Raw genomic sequence first — 11,778 nt, forward strand, 5'->3', positions numbered from 1 at the left:
TACAAAAAATTAAATTATCTGGACATGGTGGCCTGCACGTGTGGGCCCAGCAACTCGGGAGGGTAAGGAAGGAGGATCATTTGAGCCCACGAGGTGAAGGCTGCAGTGAGCCATGAGAAAAGGAGATTTGGTTGGGTGCAGTGGCTCACGCCTATAATCCCCACACTTTGGGAGGCCAAGGTAGCAAGGAGCTAACTTGCATTCTTCTGTTAGCTGAGGCGTTTGATGATAAATGAAAGCAGAAAGTTTGTGAGTTATTTACCTTCTTTCCACAGAAAGGCCATATGTCCTTGGCCATAAAGAAAAAGAGACCTACAGCTTATCTGCTTCCTGTATTTTGTTTCTATGTCCTGGACCATGAAGAAAGACAGATTTATAGCTTATTTCCTTTATCTCTCTGCTTTCTCCTGGTCCTTTCAGGCTGACTCCTTTTCCCTAATTAGGGCTGCACAGACTCTACCCTCAAAGGGCATTTTTTTCTCACCCTCCTATAAAATCTTTTCCACAAATAAACCAGAATCCTACTTCCCAGCATGAAAAGTTTGTTGGAAAAAAAACTGAGGTTGCATGGGACCTTCTTTCTCTTCTTCAAAACTACTTCACCTCTTCTTCTCTCTTTTGTCTCTCTCTTCCTAACTGCCCTGCACAATTCTAGGTTCCCAGTGAATCCCTGGGTTGACATGCAACGGAAGAACCCATAGGGAAAGGAAATCTCTGGCTTTCAGAGAGAACTTTTTGGATGTCTGGATGCATTCATAACCATCCTCGTGTTACCAGAAAGGGGTCCTGATCCAGAACCTGAAACTTCCATTGCACAATTATAACTGAGAAAATTATTACAGTGAAAGAGATCTGACCTAATCAACTCCATCTTGCTTTTAACCTCCAAGCTGCTCTTGTTCATTCCTGGGCATAGGCTGAAGTAACTTTGGAAGGAACTTAGTTTACAGTTTGAAACAAAGACATTAACAGCCCTTTCCCAAAAGAAACCCCCTTCCTGCTTGGGGACTAGACTGCCTTTGTAAGACTAACAAATTAGGCACAAGGTGAGAGATGATAGTTTAGGAGTCATGTAGCTGGAGGCTACAAGATTCTCACCCTTCCCAGATTGTTGCTGGGGATAACATTACTATTATAAAACCTAAGATCAGTGCTTGAGATATTTTGCAGCCCCTGAACTTGACGGATCACCTGACACCAACCCAGATCCATAAACTGGCTCATCTGGTCTTGTGACCCCACCCAGGAGCTGACTCAGTGCAAAATGACAGCTTCAAATCTCTATGATTTTGTCTCCTACCCAACCAATCAGCACTCCTGACTCACTGACCCCTACCTATCAAATTATCCTTAAAAAACCCAATCCCTGAGTTTTCAGGGAGACTCATTTGAGTAGTAAAAAAAATTTCAGGTTCCTGTACAGCCAGCTCCACGTGAATTAAACTCTCTATTGCAATTCCCCTGTCTTGATGAATCAGCTCTGTCTAGGCAGTGGGGAAGGAGAACCTGTTGGGCAGTTACAACCAAAAGGGAGGGTTCTTGGATCTCATGCAAGAAAGAATTAGGGGTGAGTTCACATTGTAAAGTGAAAACAATATTACTAAGCAAGTAAAGGAACAAGGCAGGGTGCAGTGGCTCACGCCTGTAATCCCAGCACATTGAGAGAGGCTGAGATGGGCAGATTGCTTGAACCCAGGAGTTCGAGAGCAACCTGGGCAACATGACAAAACTCTATCTCTACAAAAAATACAAAAATTAGCCAAGGGTAATGGTGTGCACCAGTAGTCCAAGCTAGTTGGAAGGCTGAGGTTGGAAATTGCTTGAGCCTGGGAGAATTTTTTTTTTTGAGGCAGTGTCTGGCTCCAGTCACCCAAGCAGTAGTGCAGTAATGCCATCTCGGCTCAGACTCTAATTCAACACTGAATGTTGAGCTTCTGAGCGTGATATAGCGGAAGTGCCTTCTCTTCCGGTCTCTCTGGTCTTGGCCACAGAAGCGAGATGACGAGGGGAACGTCATTGTTTGGAAAGCATCGCAATAAGACGCACACGTTGTGCTGCTGCTGTGCCTCTAAGGCCTACCACCTTCAGAAGTCGACCTGTGGCAAATGTGGCTACGCTGCCAAGTGCAAGAGAAAGTATAACTGGAGTGCCAAGGCTAAAAGACAAAATACCACCGGAACTGGTGGAATGAGGCACCTAAAAATTGTATACCACAGATTCAGGCATGGATTCTGTGAAGGAACAACACCTAAACCCAAGAGGGCAGCTGTTGCAGCGTCCAGTTCATCTTAGGAATGTCAATGATTAGTCATGCAAAAATGTTCTGGTTTAAAAAAAAAAAAACAAAAACCTGAATGTTTACTCCTGAAACTCATGATGCCTAGGTTGAGAAAGACTCAATTTTCCTCATGCTAAATACTTTATACATGTCCTTTATTCATGCATACATAGGACACTTTACACAATATAATTGTTGAAAGTGCTTCTGAAATACTGTTCAAATTGTCTATAATATTTTTACACATGCACTATAAAAATTAATATTTATCAGACAATAAATATTAAATAATTAAATAAAATTGCATTTTTCAAAGGCTCTAACAATGCATATTTGAGTTATCATAATAAACATTGTATTCTATGATTTTTCAACTGTAATATAATTTTTTTTGAGATGGGGTCTTGCTCTGTTGCCCAGGCTGCAGTGTGGTGCTGCAATCACGGCTCATGCAGCCTCCACCTCCCAAGGCTCAAGTGATCCTCTCACCTCAGTTTTTGTATTTTTAGTAGAGATGGGGTTTCATAATGTTGCCTAGGCCGGTCTCAAACTTCTGGGCTCAATCTGATCACCTCAAACTCCCAAAGTGCTAGGAATACAGGCATGAGCCACAGAGCCCAGCCAAAACTACATTTTAAAAATAATTTTTTATCATTATACACTCCAGTAGAAACCATTTAACCCAATTTATGGACTTACATTTCTTCCACTGAAGAACCTGAAGGATCCAAAAATCAAGGTGACATTCTCAGATTTGTGTGGCAAAAAAAGTAAAGAGAAATAACAGATGCAAAGAATGTGTTCCACCAATATGTGGAGGATCCCTTTTATTTTAAGTTCAGGGAAAGCATTGGAATGATACAAGAAAATAAACTGAAATTGTATAATGTGGAAACAAGAGCTCTGTTGCTAATATGCAAGTTTATCACTGAGATTTTAACAACACAACATGCTAATTATACCTTAAAATATGTTTCTCCCAGTCTGGGCAACATGGCGAAACCCCATCTCTACAAAAAAATTCAAAAATTAGCTAGGTATGCTGGTGTGCACCTGTTGTCCCAGCTACTTGGGAGGCTGAGGGAAGAGGATCACCTGAGCCCAGGAGGTGGAGGTTGCAGTGAGCTGAGATCGCGCCACTGCACTCCAGCCTGGGTGACTGAGCGAGACCCTGTCTCAAAATATTACAATATGTGACAGTGCAGCTTCCATCAGAAATAATTTGTTCCTCTTTTGCCCACACAAAATATTCACCTCCACTTCCTCTAACATTTTTTTTTTTTTTTAAAAAGCCCAAACATGACTTTCAGTTGTTGCAAGCAAGGATCTCATGACAGTCTCATGACACTTCTGTTCATTGACAGCCCAATAGAGTCCTCGTCACTCACAACATTTCATGGTGGAACAGAAAAATAAAACCTGAATTAACCCTCACATTCAGAAAAGAAAAACAAAGAAGGTACTACCCAGTAGGTCCATAGCAAATGTGCAATTTTGCTGAGAAGATGAGTTAGGGCCTGGTTCCAGAAGGTCAAGAATGAACAACTGTACTTTTCATGGCTACAGTTCTCCTGAGAATAGGTTTCCAGTCCACTATATTTTGTCGTTCTTTACTTCACCCGATGACATCCCTCATGCAGTATCAGAAAATATGCCCTCCTTCTGCAGTAAGCAGCTTTCCCCAGCTACTTCATTTCCACTTAAATGTACCATCCCAAAGACTATTATGAGTCTAAATTTAATTTTGTTTTTATAAAATACTATGGACTGATAGAAGTCTCAAAAGTATAACATTATGAAAAGTAAAACAAAAGATAGCATTTTATCTCATGCCATTTCAAAATAGGGACATTTTCAAAGCTAAACCCATGACTTTAGCTATAACCACGAGTTTTAGGAACACTTCCTTAGTTTCAGAATTTTATTCCAGTGCTTTTGAACTTCTTAAGCCACAGTCTAGTTTCTATTTACTACACTTGCCATTTCATCCACCCACAAAAAACAATTTCACAAGAGTTACCTTAATCAACTGGCAGGTTATTTCAAAGAACGTTAGGGCTATGGCCTTGATTTGGACTTTGTTATAATTTTAACTTGCTGTTGCCCCTCAAACCACTTCTCAAATGTGAGTTTTATCAGTTGCAGATGAGCTACTGCTGCAGACTTAAACATTTCTTGAAAATCAGCTAACTCATTTTTGAAGAATTTACAAAATATTGTGTCAAGTACAGTTGAAAGCCATATGGCACATTAGCACCTTCTGCTTTCTTTTTGTTTGTTTTGTTTTGTTTTGAGATGAAGTCTCACTCTGTCACCCAGGCTGGAGTGCAGTGGCATGATCTCGGCTCACTGCAACCTCCACCTCTTGGTTTCAAGCAATTCTCTGCCTCAGCTTCCTGAATAGCTGGGATTGCAGGTGCCTGCCGCCACGCCTGGCTAATTTTTTTGTATTTGTAGTAGAGACAGGGTTTCACCATCTTGGCCAGGTTGGTATTGAACTCCTGACCTCGTGATCCACCCGCCTCAGCCTCCCAAAGTGCTGGGATTACAGGCGTGAGCCACCACGCCCGGCCCATGCAACTTCTGCTGTCTTGATCTCTATAATGGCAGGTGGTATTTCCAAGAATGATGCCCCCTCTCCAGGAAACGTTAGCACATGTCTGGAGACATTTTTGATTGTCACAATTGGTGGTGTTGCTGGTATCTGGTGGTAAGGGACAGTGATATGTGTTTCCTCCAAATCTCATGTTGAAATATGACCCAAATTGTTGAAGGTTGGCCGAGTGAAAGGTGCTTGGGTAATGGGGTTGGGTCCCTTCTGAATGGTTTGGTGCTCTCTCCATGATAATGAGTGAGTTCTTACTCTTAGTACACACAAGACCTACCTGTTTAAAAAAGACTAGTGGCCGGGCTGGTGGCTGAAGCCCGTAATCCCAGCACATTGGGAGGCTGAGGCAGGTGGATCACAAGATCAGGAGTTCAAGACTAGCCTGGCCAAGATGGTGAAACCCTGTCTCTATTAAAAATACAAAAAGTAGGCGGGCATGGTGGTGGGCAGCTGTAATCCAAGCTACTCAGGAGGCTGAGACAGAGAATTGCTTGAACCCAGGAGGCAGAGGTTGCAGTGAGGTGACATTGCGCCACTGCACTCCAGCCTGGGCAACAGAGCAAGACTCTGTCTCAAAAAAAAAAAAAAAAAAAAAAAGAATCCTTCTTCTAGTACACAGATGCATTTTAAAGGGGTCTCCTCTATTGCTTTTTCTCTCAAAATCAATTTCAATTTGGCCTATCTGTTCACATTTACATGAGGATCTGAACTATTGTTTTCATAGGTAAATGAGTGACTGAGTATCCTCAGCTTCGAACAGAAAGAGTATTTTGCTCCTCGCAGCTGATTGGCACCCCTAGGTGACCAGGGGCCTCAAGGGAGTGTCTGGGAAGTTGACCCACTTCCCAGTAGTGGCTCTACAGAGAACTCCCACAAAATTAGTTTAAAAAAGACTAATCCAGGAAGCACATATGGGTTCGGGTAACTTGTGCTTTGAGCCCTCCTGGAGGTGCTTAGCCCTCCGGAGGAGAAACTGAGACACATAGGAGGGCGGCAGTGACTCAGTGGTAACACACTGTGGAGTCTCCTTTGCAAGCAGTACACACTTTGACCTACTCCACAAAACCCTAGGCCACATCTCAGTTTCTCCTTTTAAGGAAACAAACAAACAAAAAGTGGGAACCAAATAACCCAAGAACGAGGAGAAAACAAGAAGAATGACCCCCCTTTCAGGCACTCCTTTGGTTTTATGGCACCTCTTCTTGCAAGTGTTAGTATGACATGAACTTATATGGTCTTTTTGTGCACAAGTACATCAAGGAAAATTCAGAGCCCAAAGGTCAGCCTGCAACTATAAAGTTCCCAAGTTCTCTATCTCTCTGCTTTCTTTTCTGCCTGCTTGAAGTCCACTGTAACTTTTCTAATGAGATAAAATCCACTGTTTGCCATTTCTTTTTGTTACTCTTTTTGAAAACCAGTAAGTTTCTACTAATATCTCAAGGCTAGAGTTCTGAAGTAAAAGCTATATGATCTTTGGTTATATGAGAATGTATGTGTGTGCTAATGTGTTTGTACATGTATTTTGTTGTGTTTTGGACACAAGGTACCAAATTGGCTTAAAGAGTACTCGTAAATTAAATAATAAGCCAAAATGTTTTTCAAGTTCATATGACTTAAGTAAAATCTTTAATAAGTTAGCTTTAAAAGTATTGGTAAAAAAGGCCAGGGATGGTTGCTCATACCTGTAATCCTAGCACTTTGGGAGGCTGAGGCAGGCAGATCACCTGAGGTCAGGAGTTCAAGACAAGCCTGGCCAACATGGTGAAACCCTTTCTCTACTAAAACTACAAAAATTAGCCAGGCATGGTGGTGGGTACCTGTAACCCCAGCTACTCAGGAGGCTGAGGTGGGAGAATCTCTTGAAACCAGGAGGCAGAGGTTGCAGTGAGCCGAGATCATGCCACTACACTCCAGTCTGGGCAAAAGGTCAAGACTCTGTTTCCAAAAAAAAAAAAAAAGTATTTGTAAAATAATATTAGAAATGTCTTTAAAATTGCCACCATACATTTTTGTTTGCATTTATTGATCAAGCAATTTCATACTTATCCCTGCCAAATACTATTGAGGCAGGAAAATAGCAGAGGGAATTGGAGTTTGGATAAAGGGTGGAATGAGTAGGAGCAGAAGCAAGGTGAAGAGGTGGGTGCCCAAGCATGTCATGAATGGTCTGTGTAAGTCATTAATAAGAGGATTTATGGAAAAAAAAAACCTTTTATATTTCAAGTTGTATATAAATTAAAGGGAAATTATAATGGTATTCCTAGTGACTAGGTTTTGATTTAAAAAAAAAAACACTTATAGCCTAAATAATTGGATCAAAATACAAAATTTCCCTAAGGTGTTGCTTTACTCTTAATAAATTACAAGACAATATAATTTTTTTACGCAAAGTTCAACTTTTATTGTGTCTTGCTGTTTTCAGCTTTCTCTCCTCTTTTAAAAGGCCCGAAATAATAACTCTACCCTTCAACTAATTTTCAGCTCCTGTAAGTTTTTTTTTCTTTTCGTTTCTAACTGTTGTGGCCTCATGCCAACAACAACAAAATGGTTTATCCTAGAGGTCTAAAGGAAATGTTTCCTTTCAATGTAATATTCCCCATAGGAAACAGCAGTTGCACTGGAGAAGGTCTTTTCTTTTGCCTTTAGATAACTGGCCTAATAAACAGATATTACACTTTATCAAAAATAATTCCTATGTCATTATTACTAAGTTTGGTTTGGTTAGAAAAAAACTGATTAAAAATTTTTTTTAAATTAAGGTTATTACATCCATGTAATTTTCTGTATGTGCTTTTTTTTTTTTTTTTTTTTAAGACAGTCTCACTTTGTCACTCAGGCTGGAGTGCAGTGGCATAATCTTGGCTCACTGCAACCTTGTCCCTTGTCTCATGGGTTCAAGGGATTCTTGTGCCTCAGCCTCCCGAGTAGCTGGGATTACAGGCATACACCACCATGCCCGGATAATGTTTTTGTATTTTTAGTAAAGATGAGGTTTTGCCATGTTAGCCAGGCTGGTATCAAACTCCTCATCTCAAGCGATCTGCCCACCTTGGCCTGCCAAAGTGCTAGGATTACAGGTGTGAGCCACCACGCCTGGCCTATATGTGCTTTTAAAGTCCTTGTGTCACTAAGTTACAGGGCTTTGATGCCTGGGTCTAAAAAGGACACCAAAAGTCCTGCTAAATCTTAAACACTGACAGCAGTTAAAGTCTCATCTTCAGACCTAATAGAAGATGCCAATCAAAATAAACCGTGTTCGTTGAGACACAGGACAAGAAAGTAAAACTATTCAGGCTGGGCACGGTGGCTTACGCCTGTAATCCCAGCACTTTGGGAGGTCGAGGTGGGCAGATCACCTGAGGTCGGGAGTTCAAGACCAGCCTGATCAACATGGAGAAACCCCGTCTCTACTAAAAAAATACAAAATTAGCCGGGCGTGGTGGCACATATCTGTAATCCCAGCTACTAGGGAGGCTGAGGCAGGAGAATCACTTGAACCTGGGAGGCAGAGGTTGTGGTGAGCCAGGATCGCGCCATTACACTCCAGCCCGGGCAATAAGAGCAAAACTCCGTCTCAAAAAAAAAAAAGAAAGTAAAACTACTCAACTCCTCAAGGCCTAGGGGCTATTACAGAAGAGGTGGGCACATGAAATTGTAAGGGCTTACCTGGAGAGATAAAATAAGTTCAGTTTCTCTATATATTAACCATTGATGTCAAAGGCACACTGATGCAAGACCAGGATTTGAGCCTCTGTGTCAGATTAACAAGGTTTTCTTGGAGTATTGACCCTCTCCTTAATAAAGATTATAATGGTTGTAAACAGGCTTATGGAAATCATATCTTATGGGAAAGATGATTAAAATTTTAGATTGTTTATAAAATTTTGAATAACAAATTTAATTGACCTCATGCTGTCTTTATTAGGGCTTATTGTTTGAGAAATTAAGTATCCTCTCTCAAAAAATAAAGGTTTTTGACTTTTTTTTGAAATCTTTGTAATATCACTTTGGTTAAATGAAGGACTTATTTTACAATGACCTCTGATCCTATTTTGTGATATCAAGCACTTTAAAGTTCGTCAAATATTTTTTGTCATACTTTAAATTGGGTCCTCATTAATCTTTTGATATTAGTTCCCTGAAGTCCAAAAGAGACATATTCAGTTTGTTTGGTATAAAAATCATACAGAAAGCATTGTCAAAGATGAAATGGTGTTTGGCTTTCTTTGGGCTATATTTATATAAATGTGTTATTTATGTGTTCTAAAATTATGAGAAACTCCTGTAATTCTGATATGACTTCATGTATGTTATTAATAATTGTAATTATTATGTAAAATTATTGTATGCCACAGAAGTAACCAAAAGTTCTAGTCAATTGTGGCTTTAATAGTGGCTGTCCTAAGACTTTTCTGTCATTTATGGACAATTGTTGTCTTATTTTGATCCTCTTCAAAAGGTAGTTTGGCCGGGTGTGGTGGCTCATGCCTGTAATCCCAGCACTCTGGGAGGCTTAGGTGAGCAGATCACTTGAGGTCAGGAGTTCAAGACCAGCCTGGCCAACATGGTGAAACTCCATCTGTACTTCTAGAAATACAAAAATTAGCTGGGCTTGGTGGCATGTGTCTGTAACCCAGCTACTCAGGAGGCTGAGGCAGAAGAATTGCTTGAACCCAAGAGGCAGAGGTTGCAGTGAGCTGAAATCATGCCACTGCACTCCAGCCTGGGTGACAAGAGCAAAACTCCATCTCAAAAAAAAAAAAAAAAAAAAATGTTGCTGATCATTTGTTTTGTTTTTCAGAGACAAGGAAACTTTTCTTATGAGCTGTTGGCAGCTGTTAACAATTGAGGAAAGTATACTCCTGTAAACAAATTTTGGTGCATATTTGTCTCTCTGCTTTTGAATTATCTGGAATTTGGAAACTATTTGTGAATATTCATAACTTATGGCAATATAGTTATTTGCATAAGTGCAGTAAGATTTTTTTTTAGCTGGTTATGGTGGCTCAAGCCTGTAATCCCAGCACATTGGGAGGCTGACACAGGCAGATCATTTGAGCCCAGGAGTTCAAGTCCAGCCTGGCCAACATGGAAAATCCCCATCTCTACAAAAAATATGAAAATCAGCCAGGTGTGGTGGCACATGCGTATAATCCAAGCTATTTGTGAGGCTGAGGTACAAGAATTGCTTGAACCTGGGAGGTGGATGTTGCAGTGAGCCAAGATCACACCACTACACTCCAGCATGGTTACTAGAGTGAAACTCTGCCTTGGAAAAAAAAAAAAAAAAAGTTTTCTTTTGCAGCAGAACACCATCAGAGAAAATGGCTATTTTACCAAGGCTTTGACTGAAATGGTGTGCTTTCCTTTAAGGAATCAAACTTGACTTATAGAGCCTATTAAAGCCCCTTGGAAAACTGGCCCCATACCCTGCCTACAGCACCCCTATACAGGGTTTCTGACCTGTGTTAAGTAAAGAATGTCCCTTTCTGATAGGCCCAGGAACTCCAAGTTATCTTGGGACCTCAAGAGGAGAGGAATTTACCCAACTCATAGGTATGTGGTAGTACACAGCAATGGCTGGGCTTGGCTTTTAAAAAGTCTTATCTGATATTCCTTTTGTGGAACAAATTTCCATCAAAGCCAATATAAAGAGCCTATGTGAAAAATGATTCTTGCTGCACTTATATGTATAAACAGGCCAAGTATAATAAAGCAAATCAGTCATACCATGATTGGTCTTTAGTAAAAACGGGAAACTGGAGTGAGAAAAATTATGTTTCAAAAACTACAGTACATCTGTTGTTAGACTCTAGTCTTGCCTATTGTTTTTCAATTTTTATTATTTTCTACAGTTTGGACTGAATTCTAACTTTTCTGGGCTACACATCTCCAAAATAATGTTTTTAATTTTTTCCCTCTTTCTTCCCCCATTTTCCCTAATTTGAAATCACTAAAAACTAAGCTGTGCTTTCTTAAAGTCCTGAAAACCAAAGCTAGACAACTTAAATGTCAGAAGAAGATAATAACAGCCTATTTACATACATAAGGCACTTTCATACCTGGCTACTGATGTATGAACTTCAGAGTAATATGGAGTAAAATAACAATTTTCCGAAATTGTTATTTTTCTGTTTGTTGTTTCTCTCCCTTTTTCCCCCCATTTTCTCTCTGCAGGACATGAGACTTCACAGCGTGCAAAATGTGAGCTTTCCTAATAATATGGGATCTCCCTCTCTAGGAATAAACTGTCCTAGCCATGAGGGATCAGAGGAAACCTAAGAACAGAGACTCATTTTCTTCTAAAATGATTTCTCCAAAAAATTTTTAAAAAGAAAAAGACATTAGAGGGGAGAGTTAAAATCATCATTAAAAAAAACCAGGGGTGGGGGAATGTGAAAAGTCCTGGGAGGTGGAGGTTGCAGTGAGCTGAGATAATGCCACTGCACACTAGCCTGGAGGAAAGACCAAAGACTCTCTCAGAACAAAACAAAAACCTCTAATTGAATACAATATTTTATAAACTGAATTGGCCTTTTCCACGTATGTTCTGGCTCCATTGACATACATACTGTCTTGAGTTTTAACAAATTTTGTCTGGTAGTTATTGTGTAGTATGTAACATTCCAGGCCAATCTTGGAGAAGCAGGCTTGGTTATCCCTAGTATGATTTCAAGGATGTGTAGTCTGTTGTGAGAACTGGTTTTAAATTTTACCACACTGTTACATTTGTAAGGTTTATCTCCAGTATGAATTTGGTAAAGATTGAAAACACATTACTGCTTAAAGTCTCTTTCATGTTCAGCACATTCATAGGATTTTTCTCCTATATAAATTCTCTCACTCCAAAAGCATGAACATTTGATTTTTTTTTTCTTTTTTTTTTTTTGAG

General features: G+C 40.1%; 1 protein-coding gene across 1 annotated transcript; it reads left to right on the forward strand.

The window, feature by feature from the left end:
• Positions 1-1,994: 1,994 nt before the first annotated feature.
• On the forward strand, positions 1,995-2,313 carry LOC129019454 (large ribosomal subunit protein eL37-like). The gene has a single exon (XM_054462011.2). It carries the CDS (start codon positions 1,999-2,001, stop codon positions 2,290-2,292), a length of 294 nt encoding a protein of 97 aa, XP_054317986.1. The 5' UTR covers positions 1,995-1,998; the 3' UTR covers positions 2,293-2,313.
• Positions 2,314-11,778: the final 9,465 nt, after the last annotated feature.

This window comes from Pongo pygmaeus, chromosome 20, assembly GCF_028885625.2.
Source record: "Pongo pygmaeus isolate AG05252 chromosome 20, NHGRI_mPonPyg2-v2.0_pri, whole genome shotgun sequence".
Lineage (NCBI taxonomy): Eukaryota > Metazoa > Chordata > Mammalia > Primates > Hominidae > Pongo > Pongo pygmaeus.